The 20,000-nt window shown below is 36.4% G+C and overlaps 1 protein-coding gene across 30 annotated transcripts in view; it reads left to right on the plus strand.

Annotated features, from left to right (window-relative positions):
- OSBPL6 (oxysterol binding protein like 6) overlaps positions 1–20,000 on the plus strand; it is a 184,098-nt gene that overhangs the window by 154,638 nt on the left and 9,460 nt on the right. For 27 of the 30 annotated variants that reach the window (XM_081052487.1, XM_081052464.1, XM_081052483.1 and 24 more), the window contains 7 exons: positions 2,456–2,589; positions 11,192–11,299; positions 13,176–13,313; positions 17,684–17,771; positions 18,275–18,528; positions 19,264–19,401; positions 19,769–19,832. In XM_081052487.1, the coding sequence (XP_080908613.1) occupies positions 2,456–2,589; positions 11,192–11,299; positions 13,176–13,313; positions 17,684–17,771; positions 18,275–18,528; positions 19,264–19,401; positions 19,769–19,832 (924 nt within the window). Of the gene's footprint in view, positions 1–2,455; positions 2,590–3,617; positions 3,642–11,191; positions 11,300–13,175; positions 13,314–17,683; positions 17,772–18,274; positions 18,529–19,263; positions 19,402–19,768; positions 19,833–20,000 lie in introns of those variants that run through there. The other 3 variants (XM_081052485.1, XM_081052458.1, XR_013993572.1) reach the window with 2 other exon arrangements.

Genomic DNA, 20,000 nt, shown 5'->3' on the forward strand with positions numbered 1-20,000 from the left:
AGTTTGTGGGCCAGGAATTTTGGCAGGGTTTAGCTAAGCAGTTCTGTGCCACATGGCACTGACCAAGCTCACTCAGTGGTAGTCTGCTGGAGGCTGGGCTGAAAGGTCCAGGGTGGCTTCACCATGTACTTGGCATCTTGGTTGGACGGCTGGAAGGCCACACACTGCTGTGTCACTCTACCCCTCCATGCCAGCTCCGGGGTCCAAAAGATTGGAGGGGACTGGCGTGGAAACTGCTGGTCCTATTCAACGCCAGCTCTGGAACTGGCACCGCGTCACATCTTGGTCAGATCTGCACAGGCCAGTCCAGATTGGAGGGGAGGGGAAACTGACCCCACCTTGGAGTCCCTTTTCTAATGTTAAATTTTCAATAAGACAGGTTGCATGAGTTCAGTTGTTTTCATCAGCCACAGGGAGTAGAGTATAATAAGTGAGAAGCAGGATAGTGGAGTACAGGTAGACTGAGCAGTCCTGTGTTTACCAAGGAGAGCCTCAGCTCTCATATTATAACCCCCGCCCCCATTTAGTGCTATAACATTTAAATTTCAGCTATGAAAATTCATTTTTTGACTTAATACCATCTCAGGCATTTTTAAATGCATAATCTCTTGGAGAAGGACATACATTATGGTGTTTTTCCATCGTTAACACCTAATTGATGTTATTATTGAATTTGAAATTGAAATTGAAATTGTTTTTGAAATTATTGAAATAATTTCAATTGAAATTATTAATCACATTTATTTCTTCTGGGGCTGCTGCTAATAGGTTATAAAATATTCTTGATATTCTTGAAAATGTGAGTTAAATGGAACATCTCAAGTGCCACCACACACACCCCCAAGATTCAAGAGCCTGGTGGCTCAGGAAAAGAAGGGGTGCACACTGAGGGCACCTCTGGGAATGTTGAAGTCAACAAAAATTTATACTCTCAAACCATCGGTACAGATGTGCTATATATATTTCCTCAATTCCATAATCCCAAACAAGATAATTTATCTTTCCTCTTTTTTTCTGTAGATTTCTGAGTTGAGGTTCTATGAGGCAAACTCTCTTTCACCGGCTATTTTACTCCTAGTACATTTTTATTACATTTCTTAGCTGGATGCTAATTATGTCATTAAATGAGAACAATGTTCTTTTGTTTATATAAGGGCACAGATTTACAGCCCGGAAAGCCAGTAACTTTTACTCATCTTGACAGGTGGCGGGGTATAGGAGCAGGTAGAATGAGACAACAAATGTGTGAGTTAAGTACAGTACAGCTACTAAAGGGAAATGGATAAAGCTGAAGGTACCTCCAGGAAAGCTTTGTGGTTGCAATCCTAAGGCTTTCATGAAATCCAAGTTTCAACAGAATTTGAAAACCTCTATTGAAACAACATATTTTCTTTTCAACTATGCTAGAAAAAAAGGGGGCTTTTCGATAACTGTTGAGTGAACTCTTTAAAAAGAGTTATGGATTTTGAAATGAGTGAGTCTGCTTTTAGAGCTGCCAGTGGGGTTAATGTATTCCAGCTATCAAATGATTACCTTTACATTGATTACGACAAGAGCGTAGCACATAAATCAGTATATTCTGAGTCCCTTATGATCCCTCCATTTTTCCTCTTTAATTCAGGCCACAGTTTTATGCTACAATTTTTCACTTCTTTTAATTATGACCTTTCTCAAGTAAGGAAATACCTATCTTAGAAGACCTTGCATATTACAGAAATTCTATAATTATAAAGATAGGAGTTGGAAGTTCAACCTTTTGTAATTTAAAATTAAAGAATGCCTCAGATTTTACCAATGTATGTTGTTAGTAATGCAGGAACTGGAAAGGGGTTGGTGTTATTATTGTTACTTTTAAATCAAAGCATTTCTGACATCCAGATGTTCCTGGCTAAGAAAGTAATTCAAGTACTGTTCTTAAGACCAAATTAGTTCCTGACTCAAAGAGGACTAGCTAAAACTTTCTACATCAGCTGCCTGTTTGTGTTGGCAGGACTCATAAAGTGCTCCTTTTGGGAAATAATTTTTGGATAGTTCTAAATGATACGTGCGTGTCTTCGTTGTACACAGAACTGCTCAAATATTCTCAACAACTATGGCAAAGTAAAACTCGTTCTCTTTTCCTTCTAGGAATTGTTGATAAGTTTATAAATATAACTTTGTAAATATAAATTGTAGATTTATTTATAAATTAATTTATAAATATTGACATTGATATTTTATATGCTTGTCTGGTAGGAAGTGTTAAAACTTTCACCCTGATCAATTACCATTCCCATATTTGTTTCATGTATAGATGTAATGATAGATTCCATTTTGAGGCTGGCTTTTAATTAGACTGTAATATAACCTTTCTAGAAAATGTCTATGCATGAATTAAAGTGCTAAAAAGTTTATAATTTTGGATATTCTTTCAGGATCCAGTTGATCTTTGTTTCTCACTTTTCTCTCCACCTAGTGCATTCTCTTTTGAAGTCTGCCTTTAATAGCATAGCTATCGAGAAGGAGAAGCTTAAGCAGATGGTTTCCGAGCAGGATCACAGTAAAGGCCACAGCACCCAGATGGCACGGCTCCGGCAGTCACTCTCTCAGGTAAATGAGAATGTGTTTCACGTGCATGGCACCTTCCCAAGCCTGTAAGGCATGGGATGGGGGTGGAGGCAGTCCATCCCAGTGATGGCATATTCATCTGACAGTCTGTCAATTCCAGTGTCAGTATTAAAGCTTATTACTTCCAAAAATGTCAAGGTAAGAAAAAAAAATCAACCAAACTTGCTTGCAAATACATAATTATTATTTTGATTGATTGAATATTTTAGTGCCTCTCTATGATCATTTATAAGGCAGTCCCTGGTTTAATAAAAAGAGAATCATGCATTTGCACATGATTTACACATCTAAACTATGTTTCAGAATATATTCAATCCAATGTTAAAACAAAATCTACTAGACCTTCCGTACTTCATGTTTTTCCCACTTACAATACATTTTAGTCTGTCTAAAATGACTAATTACTGTTACATATTTTTTCTGATAAAATCATTTTAGCTATTTCTTTTCTTAGCATTTTCTTCCTACGTTATGCTCCCTGAAGCTAGACTTTTATATTTCAATATATATAAAACATTATAATATGTATTATTGAATACATATTCATTTTATATATATAATACATATTATAATGTTGTATAATGTATGCATAATTATATAAATATAAAATATATAATTATATATATAAAATGGATATGTATTATATATATATATATATTAGTTTCAGGTGTAGAAAGCACAAATTGGTAGTCAGAATATAGCCACAGGGATATGAAAGACAGTTTGGGGAATATAATCAATAATGTTATAAAGATTTTGTGTTCAATATGTTATATATTGATCTTATTAAATCGCTATGTATATCAAAGTTAAAATTTTTGATAAAAGCCTTTAAAGCTGTACTTACACTCTTTTACACTTAGTACTTCCTCTGAAATAAGTATTTTATTCCTTTAGTCTATAAATGCACTTTTAAAAATTCCCTTGACAATTCAAAGTTGTTACATGATTTTGTGTGAGAACTCAGTGTTTATATAAACTATTGTTCACTTCCTGGTGCCTTGGATCAGAGTGAAGGAGCAAGCAAATCCTGGGTAAGTGGTTTTCCACGTGGATCAGTTCCTGCTTGAACAGTTTCACCTCAGTCCCTAGAAATTAGTCTTAAACCGCCTCGCCGTGTTTTATGTACCTGAACTGTCAGCTTATTTTCAATGTGAAGTTTCATGGTATTAACTGTTGTTATCTGGCCCACGCTTTCTGCGTTTATCTTAAAACACTGTCCGTTGAGGTGCATATGCTGCTTCCAGTGCAAAACTAGGGACTGGGGAGCATGGGCATTGAAAGCGGCAGCTGTCATGCCAGTCTGCAGAGGGCTTTACTCATAAGCACTTAGTGGTTTGCCCTGGACTAGTCTCATGTCGGTCTTTGTTGAACACTCCATCAATGTCAGTTGATCTTCTGAATCATTTTTCTGAATGTTTCATGAATCAGAAGGTCAAAATAATGATGAAGTAAACATGCAATTGTCATCTTGCAAACATGTAAAATACAGTCTTGTCCCCCCACCCATGCTGCAGTGTTGCCTTCAAATGTATTTAATGATGGAGGCTTAATGATACAAGATAAACTTGTACTAAGAAAAACAAGAAAATGTGTTTCTTGCTCGCTTGCTTGCTTTTATTTTCTTGTTGCTAAGAAAAAGAAGAGTGAATAGAGATCTAAGTTGGGCATCGGGTGAGATTAGAAATGGTGATGAAGAGAAATTTTAAAGTTACTCATTTGTTCATTCCTTTATTCATTGTATTTCATTCAACTGACAGTATATGAGATACGGTAGAAGATGTGGAACAGCAACATAAAACTAGCCCTGGCCATGTTCCCAGGAAGCTCAGGATCTGATTCATGAGATGAGCAGTATTTACTCAGGAAATAGTAAATGGCCCATGCTATAGTCCCTTCAAATTGGCACATGGGTGGTACAGATTTCCGGGGCTCTGGTCGATCAAAGAAATAGAAGATCTTTGAGCTGTGAGCAGAGCCACAGATCAGGAGGAATCGAGTCTTGAATTAGGCCTGAGTAGACAGCAGCAGCTCATAAGGAAGGACCTGATATTAACATGTTAAAAGTCAAAGAAAGCAAAATTATATCAATTTTGCATCCTTTGAGTTAAATATTTCCTTCTCTTGTCAAAACATATTTATTTGCATCTTGACTTAGAGCCTCAACAGATTTGGAGAGGGGATGTTATATTTATTTTTTAACCAAAAAGCTCAATTGCATCCTCAAAAGATGTAAAAATAATTTGGAACTTTAAGATGGTTCATTTTACCCTATTCACTACAGAATTCACGGCTTCCAACTGTTTATCAATACAGCATTTTGCCTATGTTCACACTCTGTGTCTATCCATACCTTCCCATTGGGCCAGTCTTACCCTCACTAGACATCTAGTCCCATCACCTCTTAGGCTGGACTCTCTTTTGAAACTCACTACAGCCTTTGCTTAGGCATTTAAGTTTACTGTCAGCTCACTGCTTTCTAAGGTATCACTACCCCTGGTTAGACCACTGGAGAGGTATCTGGGGAATTCATAGTGGCTAAAGCATGGCATGAACAGGGAGAACTAGTCTAGGAGTAGCTATTTAAGTAGGTGGGAACCAGCTCATCAAGGATGACCCAACAGAATTTAGATTTATCTTACCAGTGCTGAAGAAGCCTTAAAGAATTTTAACTAGTGAGCGATAATTCTAGAAATTGGAAATGTTACTGTATATTTCTGTATATTGGAAAAATTACTCTAGTGCCGTATAGGAGATGGATGGAATTAAGGCAAAACTAGTTGGACAGACTTTAAAATATTTGAGATCATGCAAGCCTGAACTAAGGAAGTGCCAGGGTTTGTAGAAGGAGGGGATGGGTTTCAAAGACACTGAAGGGAAAGAGTAAGCATGGAGATCAGCTGAATATTAGAGTAGGACAAGGAGACAGAGTCAAGACTACTTTTCAGGTTGTTTACGTGGATAACTGGGTAGATGGCAGTTCTTTCCCTAAGCGTGAAAATACAAGAGGAACTGATTTGTCGAGGGTAAATAATGAGTGTCTTTTTGTGTGTGGAGGTTGAGGTGTCTGTGGGACATCCAACATGCAATTAAATATATTAATCTTGGGCTTGGGAGAGAGGTCTGGGCTAGAGAGAAAGATGTGGATACCCAGTATATCACGGAAGTTGTAGATGTTGATAAATTGTGTTTTCAGTCAGAGTGAAAGAGTCAATGGTGCTACCATAGAGAACATTAATATTTAAAGAACAGGCTAAAAGAACAAAAAAGACCCTTTGGTGGAGACCCAGGGGAAGCGCTGAAGAATCTAGATAGCAAACCACTAAGATCAAGGGGAAAGAGTTTTGATAGTGTCAGGAAGGAAAAGGTTAACAGACTCTGATTTGGTAGCATATAATATATGGTCTGAAAGGCAACCTTAGAATTTGGCAGTTATTTCAGTATGTTTGTATTATGAGGGAAAGGAACCAACACATAAAAAGACAATGAAAATGGGAAACAATTAACTGATAGAACCATCCTGGTTGACGAACTCTATTTTCAGTGTCCCTCTTTTAATATAGCACATAGTATTGAACAAGATACTAAATAGCTTAAACTTTGAGACAATTGTTTTAAATATATTTTGATATTAATGTAACTTCACGTTATAGTGTGATGTGATTTTAGATAGTCTAAAGACATCTTTCATCCATATTCAAGTGTCATCAATTAAACCCCCCAATATTTTTTTATGACCAGTTATAAAGCCAAGTCTCCCCCCAGAGAGTTAAGGAAAAAGAGAGACTGTGTTTAAATAACTTCTTAAATTAATCTAACATTTCTAAAGCATATTTTAAAATGTAAGTCCTAAAAAAAAATGTAAGTCCTATTTCATATATGTCTTAATGATTAAAATGCTCCATCTTAATAAAGATTTTAAGTGTACCAAACTTGGAAAATTCCAGCATCCTTTTAGAAAGCATATAGCATATAAAATACATGAAATTGACATTCTTCACTACATGCTGAGCATAAATTGTTATCTGCCTTGGGTATTTAATAATGAATTCCTGAACAGTATAATGAATTCCTTTTCTAAACTGATATTTCTTCCCTGATCTTTATGTACACAAAGACACACATAATTCTGATATTTTACCTCCATGAAACTTTAAAAGTAGCTTTCACACCTACTGGGAGGCAGCACAGTTGTTGGATTTGAACCTGGAGGACAGGACATTTTATGTGACATCTATCCCGTTATAAATGACTTTATTTCACAACAGCTATAATTTCATGTCCCATTGAATGTAGTTCCCTGAACACCAAAATCAAATGGTATTGAAAAGACTGAGGTAACCTCAGCAACCCATTACTATAACAATAAAAGAGTAAACTTAACTTGAGTCTGTCTTCAATACATTATGCTTTGTCACTGTTACTATTGTGATTGATTTCTGGCCCCAGGATTTGTGCACAGCTTGTGCTAAATGCAGTCGGTGTCGGGTCCATACAAATGTAAGCAGAATATGATCCTGGTACTCCATCCAGAATTACTGTATTTCATGAATCAATATACCATCAATTATTAGATGTCTCATCATTTTGTTCATTACTAAGAAAGAAAGAAAAAACTGCTGTCAAGTAAAGTGACTCAGTGCTTCAGAGGTGTTAAATGGGGAAATGTGCATCTTAGAATTAATGAAATGGGATGTGTAAGGGAATGTATGCAAAAAAAAATTGGCTTAGGGCACAGAGTAGCATAATTAGAATCCCAAACGTAGTGTTTACCATCCTTCCTATCTACAGCAATTTACATATCCAACATAAATATTCAGTGTTGGGATAAAAGTCCCATATATATTTGTTTGTTCCTGCATTCCCCATTTCCCTGAGACTTGGCCACATTTGTTCAGTACAGATAGTATTTGTAGAATCCTTTACATTTTTTTTTTAGCTATCCAGTAAATTCAAATTTATATCATTTGGGGCATAATATGGCGATATTTATTAAAGCCTTAAAAAGATTTTATCCTTTGACCCTTTGGTCCATGGCTGATATGTATAGTCTAAGGAAGTAATACTGAATGTAGAAAACCATTATCACTTAAACATTTAAGGCAGCTTTATTTATTCTAGTAAAAATCAATAACAGCCTAAGTGCCCGATAACAGGAAATATCTATTATTATGCAACTATTAAAATCATATTTGTGAAGAGTTTTCACCATAAAATAAATGTTTATGTGCAAAGAATAAGTGCCAGACACAGAATGTGAAGTATGCACTCACTATATAATGTGAAAAACTCATAGGAAAAGAAATATACCAAGCTATGAACAGTTGGTTGATTGGGTAGTAAGGTGTGACTTTTTAAAATTATTTTCCTACTTTTGGCATTTTCCCAATATACTGTATCAGTATATATTTATTACAAAATTGAAAAACAAGGTGATTTTTAAGAAACACCCAAGATTTGGTTCTTGGCAACTCTAGCTTTGACAGTTTCCATACTCATTCTCTCACTCCGTTTGAACCAGTTTTGCTTTTACCCAAAAGGTTTGAGTATCTGATGATTCTGTCTTGCCATATGTTTCATATCCTTTCCAGCTGTCAGAACCCACAGTTCCATTCAGTAAAATGTATGTGCCAGAGTCTTATTCAGTCTAAGGCAAATTCTCATTCTCATCCATTGTCTGCCTTGGTGGATGAATTAGTTCATAGCCAAGGAAATGGGCATTTGGGCAATTGATTCTGGCTCAGATCTTCAAGATGGTAACTTTTTTTTTTTTTTATAGATTAAGAAGGAATTGTGTGTTTCTTGGATATATTAGACTTGAATGTGTCTGAGGGACATGAGGCATTGGGGAAATTAGCATACCTTGTAGAGAGTTTTTAGTGCAGTTTGAGCTCACCAATGTAAGCAACTAGTGAGAATAAACATAGAACCTACCTGGTGAAGAATCCAGGCCAAGTTCCTGAGCCTTCCTGTTAGGCCTTTGGTCCTAGATGCCACTAATAGACCACTGTTACTACTCACAAGTCTCCATGGCTTTTCTTGCTCATTGGCTGGCCCAACTGGCTGGTAATCTGCCTCCTTTTTCCTTGCTTCATCACTATTCATGTTCCTTGGGTGCATTCCATATGTTGTTTCTGCCATTATCTGGGCTCTTATATGCTAATTATCACTAATGGCATCATTTCACTATAAATACCTATATTCCTCAATGTTCCCAAGGCTTCCATGATGTCATTACAGAGAAAATAGTTTCATTTCAGGGAGGGAAATAATACATGTGACTCTGAGCGTTACCTGAGAGTGCTACATCACGAAGCTCATGGCACTTGTAGCAAACTTCAAAAACTGTCTGTATGATCAAGGCAAAAGGAGGAGCCACCTGGCGAAGACGCACAGAAAGAGCTTCTGCATGCTCGGCTGTATGCTTACACTTTCTACCATTGCCGTGGTCAGAATTGCAATAGTATTTATTTCCAGTGTTTTTTGTGCTGTGTAACAACTTTTCTCTACCACTGTGTATATAGTACTAATAAAATATTCCTTTTAAAATTTTAGCTCATTCCCTGTGTGCCTTCACATACACCTGTAAGCAGGATTACATTCAATGAATATTGGACAAGATGTGGGCTTAAATGAGAATTTAACTTTTTAAAATATCCAGAACAAACAATTCTACAACTTTCTTTATAAATGTCAAACCTGTGTTTAAATCCCACCCTGAGGAAAATCATTATTTGTCCTTGCCCCTGAATTTTTGTGAGATTGTTCCATTAACTCTTCCACTGTGGCAACAGTGGGTACAGTCACCATTAGTTGAGGTTTGTATGAAACCCTGAGGTCAAGGTTGTAATTCTGCAATTAAAACCATCCAACAACTACCATGAGGCCTCCTACTTCTGAGACAGAAAAAATGCATCTGGTTCCAATTAATCTAAGAACTAAGACAACTTTTAGTATATACTTGTGGACAGACAAATAATGAAAGAACGAATAAGCAGACTTGGAGTAGTCACAAAGGATAAGAGTAATGCAGTATTTTTTTTTCAAATTCCAAATGTTTGAGATTTTGCTTCAAAAAAAGTGATTCTGAGCAGTTTTGCAAGATGTAAATATATTAGGATTCTTCCTCTGAAACAAATAGTTTATTTACTAAAACTGGACACATATTTCCTCCTGTCCACAAATGTAATGATTGTAAGGTCTGTATCTACCCTTAGTCCATCAATGCTTGACAGCCCACCAGACCAAGTGTGTTACATTTTTCACATATTTTACAAGCTGGTTCTAAAGACTTTAAACAAAAGTCAAAAGCTGCAAGTGAACGTTTTTTCTCCTCAAACAGCATAAGTTAGGTTGAAGGGAGAGAGGAGAGGCTGTTGTACGCTCCGTGCCCAAGGACTATACACTGCGCTATGCTCATGTGACATTTAGCCACTTTGTAATTGATCCTGAGTGTTTTAATAGGTACAGAGTTATAATTATGATACGACACTTGTATATGTAGTGGTTTACTATACTCATTGACTCCCTATGAAGAAAAGCAGAATACTGCTTCCCTGGGGCAGATGTCATGACATTTATCTTCAGTAAGTTCTGACTTTTATCTTCTGCTCTCTAAAACATTCACTTCCATCTTCTAACTGGTGATTTTAATGGGAAGGAAAGGAGCTGCCCAGCTTTTCACCAGGTTCTGTCCTCACAAAGGTCTTTTACTTGAGACTTGCCATAGCTCCAGTTAGCTACATCTGTCGTACGTATGTGGGACATGTTCCCATGCATCAGTGTGATGGCATGTACCTTTGTCCTCAGGGCCCCTGTAGGGCGCCATGCTTATGTAAAGCTGTTCTCTTGCCATGCAAACTAAACTGTGTTTTAGCACGTGGTGTTTTACTGATGCTGAAAGTAATGTGATGCAGATAACTTGAAGGTAGTTTCCTTTCTGTGTTATGTTCTGTATTATGCTTGTCGATGTCTACACTCTTCAGTGAAGACATCTTTTGGTCTGCGCTTGAATTAGTTCTGCTGCACTGTCATATGTATTAATTATGTGCTCCTGGAAAATGAAAAATACAGCTGTTGTCTTTCACCCAACTAAAATATGGTTCTATAAAATATAAAGCCAGTTTGTGTTCATTCCATTTCCACATCGTTTTGAAGATAACTGTCTGGCTTTGAAATGATTCCCCAACTTTATAAACTAGAACAATAAATTGAAAAAATTAAGAATTTTTATCCCAGGATGTAAAAATGTAATATATATGTGATGGCAGACAGGGCTTGGATGTAATGGGCCTGACACGAAGTGAGGGAAAATTCCATAAATCATTTTTATGAAATCAAAGAACTCTTTCAACCCACTAACCTACTAAGTAGTATACAGCCTTATATTACAAAAAATGAATACTGTACTTCTGAGTCATTTATTTCCTTCTGAATAGTAGGATCTGGTCTATGATGACCTCAAAAGTTACAAATAAGAATGTTGTACTCTTTGATGTTCTTATTTGTGAGAACCCATGTGCTTGTTCTGTTTAATGCTTGCTTATTAATTTGAAATTACGTGTGTGGTTTTTGTTATTTTAAGGCACTCAACCAGAATGCTGATCTAAGGAGTCGGTTGAGCAGAATACATTCAGAATCTATTATTTGTGATCAGGTTGTCAGCGTAAATATTATTCCTAGCCCTGATGAGGTAAGACTCATTTTTAATAGATATAGAGTACTTATTTTATAGCATCTAAATCTAATTCATATTATTCTTTGTTTTTATACAGTTCTTTCACTGTTAGTAGATTCCCTGCATAAATATTTGTGTTGCTGACAGTTCGGTGTTCTTTGGAGTAAAGGATGTACATGAGCTTGACGTAATTTATTCTTGCTGATCAGCGTATATTTTTATCTATTCCTGTGTTCACCTGATACCACTGAATATTTAGTTTCTATATACTCCAACTTATGAATTTTCTGTGTCTGTCTCAGCCTTCATTTAAAAAATTTATTATCGTGAAATGGGCCACGAAATGTTGAGAAAAACGTTTTTAGCTGAGAAGGTGCTAAATAAAAGTTTTCTTAAGGTTTATTGTAAAAGTCCTAAGGAGTCACCTGACCTTTCTAAGATAATATTAATGGTGCTGCTACAGCTACTACTGATGATGATTATGGTAATAATTAAGAGCTAACATGTCAAGTGAATGCTTATTATGTGCTAGGCATTATATTAATCCCCTTGCGTGTGTTATCTCATTTGACACTCCTAATGCCCGTCTGAGGTAGGTGCTATTATTATTCCATTTTCAGAAGAATTTTTGAAGAAATGGTAAGAAGATAGGGGAACACTTAGTATTTGGGCTAAACTTAAGTGTGCAGTTCTTTTTATAACCCTTTATAAAATTACTATTTTATAGCCATGAGAATTTATACTTTTCAACAGTAATATTCGAGCTTTAGATACAGTGTAACATGTAACAACGTGAGAGTTTTAACTAGTACTAAGGTCACGTTCGCACTAAAAACATATGTTTAAAAAAAAAAAAGAAAGAAAAAACAAACATGTTTTAGTAGAAATCTACAGGTGTGAGGGTTCTAGCATCTAACTGCTTAGAAATACCATTCCAAGGCAGCTTCTATTTAAGTTGCACACTATATGTCTATTCACCTCCTTGGGACCATGATCTCTGATGACACTTATGTCCACTCAATTGCCCAGAATTTAGAAGTATTTCTAACATTTTGTCATTCAAAAATTAGTTAACAGTCTCAGTTTGAATCTTCTTTTTTCCAACCTGAAATCTGTACTGGAATGTATATATGTATGTATGTGTGTGTGTCTGTATGTATATACATATATATATATATATATATTATATGTGTGTATGTATATATACACATGTATATATGTGTGTATGTATATACATATGTATATATATATACATACATATATATTTATATATAATAGTTCTCTTACATATTTTTCTTATTGAAACTTAAATAGCTTCCTTGAGAACAACATTTATCACTCGCTGAATAAAAATACAGTCTGAAACAAGGTTTAATGTCTAGTCATATGTTTCATTGGCTAAAATCCTGATCAAATTGGAAAATGACTTTTATATATTCAGTCTCAAAAATTAGTCTTGCAGATTGTTTTCTTAGAATATCTGTAATGGTTTCTACAAATGCTTCTTGAGTTTTAGTGTACTGGTTAGAATATTGTTAGTAATGACACACCTAAGTATATGAGAATGAACTTGTCTCCACAATGAATTCTTGGTATTGACAGTGACTCAACTTGTTCAATTCCAGTTAAAATCAATTAAGCACAGATTTAAAATCAAGTCATGATACCAGCACCTTTCAACTATGCCTTTTAGATTCTTTAAACATATTGAAAGGAAATTTATGCAGTGGTCATTACTGAGTTACAAGTGAAAACTGGTTGTGGCCACAACTCTTTTAACATATGGTGTGAATTTCTCTAGAAATCTGGCTAGTACATCATGGTCTAATTTGAACAAATAGCTATTCTTTGCTCCAGTAACAATTATACCATACGCGTCTCTCTTCTGTAGGCCGGTGAGCAAATCCATGTCAGTCTCCCCCTGTCACAGCAAGTAGCCAATGAGAGCCGCCTCTCCATGTCAGAGTCTGTCTCTGAGTTCTTTGATGCCCAAGAAGTACTCCTCTCTGCCAGCTCGTCAGAGAATGAGGTAAGGTTCCTCAATGTGGCCTTCCCAACTATTTCTGACTGTGAGTTTGGATTAAAGAAGGTAGGACTATGGACCTTTTTTTGTTTTTTAACATCATGTTAAGATATCCAAATTGTAGCAAGGCCAAAAACATACTACAAGCTATACTGGTTTCCATATACTAAGCACTTAGCAGAACTTATGACTCTTAAATTTGATGAATAAAAGGAAAGAATCAAGTATTTTATTTTGACTTTCTCATATGATTCGTATTTCAGGATAACCAAATAGTTGATGACAGAGTGTTTTTATAGAAGACTAGCTAATAAATGTAGAAAGGGAGTAGAGGGCAGAAGGGCATGGAGATGACATGTTCACTTTGAGACATCATGAGTTTATCAGTTTTCTCAGTGGAGTTATCTGGGCAGCATTTGGATATTCAAGTCTAAAGCTCAAAGAGCGAGCAGGTCAGAAGAGAGAGTAAGTGTCGGCTCAGTATCCACATAACCAAATGCCTGTGAGACATTGCTACCTGGATGCTCTGCAGACCCGCTAATACAGCACGTCCAAAAGCAAATTAATCAACAAACTCCATATACACATACTCATAGGCATACACATGTGTACACACAACGCACACACTAAGGAAAACAACACAAACTTACCCGTGCTTCTCTTCTTTCTTATCTAAGTACTCTTTTACACAAGTGTTCACTTCAAATACCTGGGTATTTTCCTTCACTCTCTTGGGCTAAGACTGAGTCAACATCACCTGCTGTTTCTAAGTTCCATGGTGATAAGATCCCATCAGAAGGCTCTCGAGTCTTCATATCAACAGACTTGGCAAGCCAACCTGGCTAGTTTACTTCCAGGTGGGAATCCTAGCAGCAGCTACAGGGTAGGCTTAAGCTGTATATTCTGCGCCACAGCTGCCAAAGGAGATTGGGCCTCTGCACTTTCCACCCTGCCTGGAATACTTTCCCAGAGAGCCACATGTTCAAATTCCTTAATCATTTCAGTCCTTTATTCAAAAGTCACCTTCAGAGAAGCCTACCCAGCTGCCTTCTCTCGTTTGGAGCCACCATTTCTTCCTCTCTACTGACCTTTTATATTGCTCTTCTTGCCTTACTTTTTTCCCTTAATGCTTATTATCACTGTCTAACAAAATATATGTTTCATATATTTCACTTGTTTGTTGTGTGTCTCCCGCACTACGGGGAAGAGATTTCACCACTGTGTCCCCAGCATTAGAACAGTTCTGGTGAGCTCAGAGGTACTCAATAAATAGTTCCTAACCGAAGGAAGGAGTGCTTGTAACACCGTAACACATGAGTAATCTAAAAAACATCTGACCATTAGCTCTCTTACAGTAACATTTTCCATAACTAAGCGAAAAATCTTCTGTATGAGATGTCAACCAATGCATTTCACTTAATGAATGCTCAACCCCTTTAAAAAATGCTCTTCTTGCTTCTAAAATGATCTACTCCCTTGTCGTTGCTTTTAAAGTTGTTTCTGCAATGCTATATCCCTGGTTGCATTTAGAAAAAATATTTCCTGAATTATTTTGGATTCCTAAGCCTTTAGAGAGAAATATTTGGCCCCAGGACTTCTTGACCATGAGAGAGAAAATGAATATATGATATATTCATTGTTTTATTATAATACTGCAAAGCCTTAACTTTATGTACCTTGTTTCCCTGAAAATAAAACCTAGCCAGACTATCAGCTCTACTGTATCTTTTGGAGTAAAAATTAATATAAGACCCAGTCTTATAAGACCCAGTCTTATTTTACTATAAGACCAGGTCTTATGTAATATAATAAAATTAATATACTATAATATACCAGGTCTTATATTAATTTTTGCTCCAAGAGACGCATTGGAGCTGATGGTCTGGCTAGGTCTTCTTTTCGGGGAATCGTGGTAAGTACAGGATAACATGAATGGATCAGACTGCTAGCCTATGATACACCTATGATACAGATCTTACTCAGGGCCCACGTCATTGAAGAATTCCTTTTCATTCTACATGGACCATTGTAAATGGATGTGGATATTGGACCATTTCTATCATATATTAGTTTGGGAGAGATTAGACAGTGAAGAGGAATAGACTGTTGATAGCTTTTTGTAAGATACATATGAGTCTTTTTTGAACAAATATTCAAACAATAAATATGCATGCAACATGAATTTGATTTGGGCAGTCATTTGTCTCCTCTAAGATAATCGTGTGTGATTAGCTTTTTCAGAGAAATCACATGAAAGAGTTTGATTTACTTTTTTTTCCTATCAAGTTTAAGAAGGTGGATTTCATGAGCCTGATGGCTAACCTTGAGCTTTGTTGCAGTCGGTGTGAACAGGCAACCCGTTGCAGTGGGAAAATAACAATCAGCAAAAGACTTTATTCTCAATTTGCTATCTTTATAGACTTGCTCAGTGTGCAGAAGCAAAACTGCCATTTATGCAAGCAATTATTCTGTTCATTGCTCTGTTCTCCCTAAATACATGAGCTTTTCTCAAATCTAATTTTAAAAATATCAGCAATAAACCCAGAAACCTTAAAGGCAGCAAATAACTGTTTTTATCACATACAAATTTAAAACTTTTACATGGCAAAAAAAAAATGGCACAATGTTAAAAAATATATTGCGAACAAAGAAAATATGCAACCTATATGATGAACTGAAAATGTGTAAAATATAAGAAAAATTAACAGAAGATGAAATTCAAGCTTTAAAAAGAGACCTTTTACTATGTATGCTAGGTAGATAGATACTAAAACGGTTGATAAGTATAGTGTTTAAGTGGGTGTGGAGAGATGAATGCTCTCATTTACTGGTAAGAACAAATGAATACAGTCTTTCAGGAGAGCAATTTGACATCATGGGACAAAGTCTAAAAGTGATCCATTTGACCAGGAAATTTTACTTCTAGGAATAAAAGTTAATGAAATTGCCAGACAGATTTACAAATATAGATTGTATTGTCTATAATAATAAAAAGTTGGCACAATTTAAATGCTAAATTCCTTGTTACAACTGTCTAATGAAATATGTTGTCAATCCAAATAAAGATGAAGAGCTACATTTATCAGAAGGAAATATATTTAGAGCACTATAGCATAATATGAAGGCTGATTTCCTTTTTCAATATCTAAAGATAGATGTATCAATATGTTTGTACAGGCATTGAAATTGGGGGTAACATCCATCAAATATTAAAAGTGGTTTCCTGTAGGTGATAGAATGATGGATGATTTTCATATAATCTGTTTACCCTCATGTAATTTCTAATTTTTTTGCAATAAGAATGTTTTGTTTTTATGTGCAGGAAAAAATATAGCACTATTTCCATTTTGAAGAAAGTAAATTAAGTACCATCAGCTTTCTTGCCTATAGTCGAGACATTAGTGTCTCGCATTCCTCTGAATGGCTTTATCATACTCCTGTTTTCTTATCTGCTCCATTTCTAACTCCCCTGAGTACATATGTTGCCCCTTAATTTTATTCTCATGCAAATTTTGGTTTCATTTTAGTTCCATGTTTTCCTCACATAGAATGGTTTCATTCTTGATTTCTTCTTATCCCTAAATCTTCCTCTCCCACACCCAAATAATCTGCCAAATTTTGATGATTATCATTGAGATGTGGCTCTCAAAGCAGCTTTGCCTTCACATCCTCATTGTGGCCATCTTAATCTGAGATGTCAGTATTTCTTACCCGGATCTATGTACTATCCTATTATCTGGCCTCCCTAGGGAAAGCAGCCAAGTATCTTCCTGAAACTAAATATGATGCTATCATTCCCTTACATTTAATAACTCATAAGATTATATGTGAACCCTTTATGTTGACATGAAAAGCCCTCTTAGTTGGCCCATCTTCCTGTTCTCCCACCTTCTGTCATACCCACTCAACTTCTTAGCATTCCTGGATTAAATGTTTCTCTTGTGGTTCTTGCCTTTGCACACCCTCCCTTCTTCCTCAGCTTCTCCCCCTTCTAACAACTTTTCCAACACCCAATGCAAATATTATTTCCTCTGGGCAGCCTCTCCTGACTCCTCTAGGGGGGAGTCATAGGGCCTCCTTTTTTGTACATTCTTACTGCATTGTACTGAAATATTTCTGTTTATGTCCTGGCTTCCCCCAGCCTCCCACTGCAACTAAGACAGGGAGCTACTTAAAGACAAGGGCCACTTTCGAGCAATCCTATATTCTGGCTCATGGAAGACCCTCAAGTGTTGATGGCACATGTGCCTGATACATTTCCCACTATGACCTCTGCTTCTCATTTGGGCAACATCTTGTGTTTAATGATTTGATTTTTCTGACCCTTCAAGACTTAACAAAAATTCTGATCTTTTCTGTATTCTTTCCTTCCTTAGGCTTCTGATGACGAGTCTTACATCAGTGATGTGAGTGATAATATATCTGAAGACAACACCAGTGTTGCAGACAACGTTTCTCGGCAAAGTATGTGTCCTTTGAACTTCTGGGTTGTTCTGTCTGCAGAGCATATTGCAACGCTGGTTTTTCAATGAGCAATCACTTTCTCCCCTCACTAATTGTTCCTTTTGCAGCTGATTGTTCAATAGATTTTTGTATTTGTATAATCTGTTCAGACAAATGTTGAAAAATATGTTAGGTAAATGGTTAAGAGAAAAAATTTTACTTCTTGCTTAAACCAAAAGTTTGAGTCTTTCTTTATAGATATATTTTTTAATTTGACTTGTTTTTTTCTTGAATAATATTTTAGTATAAATATTAGTGTACCATTTGAAAAACTGTACACTAATGTTTTATGCATTTATTAGCAATCTTGAAATATTTCCATTCACTCTTGAGAGCGTATAATGAAGGCTAAGAAATGTATCACAATCAGAATAATTTGAAAGGGTTATTTCCCTCCTAGGTTTTAGGAAATTAGCCGAGCAAATTAACTTTCATTGTGATTCTCGTCTTTCTCCCTCTTTCAGTCTTGAATGGGGAACTTACAGGTGGGGCATTCCGAAATGGACGTCGAACATGCCTGCCAGCCCCCTGTCCTGACACCAGTAACATTAACCTGTGGAATATCTTGAGGAACAACATTGGTAAAGACCTGTCAAAAGTCTCTATGCCTGTGGAGCTAAATGAGCCACTCAACACTCTGCAGCATCTTTGCGAGGAAATGGAATACAGTGAGCTTCTGGACAAGGCTTCGGAAACTGATGATCCCTACGAACGCATGGTAATAAATAACAGCGGTGTTCTGCGGGGTTTGTCAACCCTACGCCCGGGCTAAGGCAGAATTCATTATGATGGCATATTTGTTTTTTGCATAACATTCTCACTGCATAGGTAAGAGAGGGGTCGGTCCACTTGAGTAAATTCTACTGGAAGATCCACACTTTGTAACTTGTGCTTGATTCAGTGTTTCTGAAGTTAGGATGTAAAGGTAACACCCTCCTTAGAGGTTGAAGGCATGCCTGGCCTTGCTTTATCAGTTTTTCCCGAATGCCAAGAGAGCCCATTTGTGCAGGAACTTAGGTCTGAGAAAGTAACCTCCTATTTGTGCTTTGCCCGGGCCTGTATGCCACATGACTGTGGAAACCCTGATCTGACCTCTGAAAAGTACCAGCAGCCACAACCCTTCTGCACGTGGTACTAAAATTGTGCAAATGGAATAACCTAGAAACTGGGTTTCAGAAATGTTGAACTCTGATACTCAGGAAATTGGGGGGATAGATTAATGAAAAATACTTGGCCTCAGATGCCTGCTGGTTCCCCTGCAAGGAGTTTAACCCCATTTTCACTTATCTTTTCCCCCCATGAGTTTATAAAGGATCTGTACAAATAACAGAAAATGCAAATGTCATCCAGTCAGCACCCACTGACGAGGGTGTAACATCTAGAGGAATAAAGGGCAAACAGACCTGGAAGTAGTCTCTCCTATATTATTTTTTTTTCTTAAATGTTTTAACAGGTTCTTATTGCTGCATTTGCAGTTTCAGGATATTGTTCCACCTATTTCAGAGCAGGAAGTAAGCCATTCAACCCTGTCCTTGGGGAGACTTATGAATGTATTAGAGAGGACAAGGGATTCCGCTTTTTCTCAGAACAGGTAAGTCCCACTGGATTCAGTAAGGTGTCTATGTACAGAGGAGGGCAATTTGATGATGAAAATAGCTTTTGGATAAACCTCTGTTTCGGGTAGATTATGCTACCAGTTAACAAAAACTCATTTAGTTTACTTACGTAATTGCCCCCTCTAAATAAATGTATATAAGTTCTCTGTTTTTAAGCATGAAGTCGTAAAATTTAAAAATTTAGTAACTTACTGGTACATTCTGAGAATAATTCCCTAATAGAAATGGGTAAGTTGAGTAGTTTTTATGTAGGGGTAGCCTATATATGTCATTAAGAAAATTATTGTTTACGGAAGTTTTAACACTGACGTCATTGCATTCTGTTTTGTTTTTAATTACCAGGTTAGCCATCATCCACCCATTTCTGCCTGTCACTGTGAGTCCAAGAATTTTGTGTTTTGGCAAGGTTTGTATTTTGATTACAACTTAAAAATCCAGTTGATGAGCCTATGAAACAATTTCTAGTTTCCAGTGGTTCGTTGTTCTCAGTTTAGATTTCTGCCTTTGGAACTTGGGAGAATGTTTATAATGGGTGCAGAGTTCAGCTTGAGAAATTAGATTTTCTGGTTTGAAT

This window comes from Rhinolophus hipposideros (genome assembly GCF_964194185.1).
Source record: "Rhinolophus hipposideros genome assembly, chromosome: 6".
In the NCBI taxonomy this organism is placed as follows: domain Eukaryota; kingdom Metazoa; phylum Chordata; class Mammalia; order Chiroptera; family Rhinolophidae; genus Rhinolophus; species Rhinolophus hipposideros.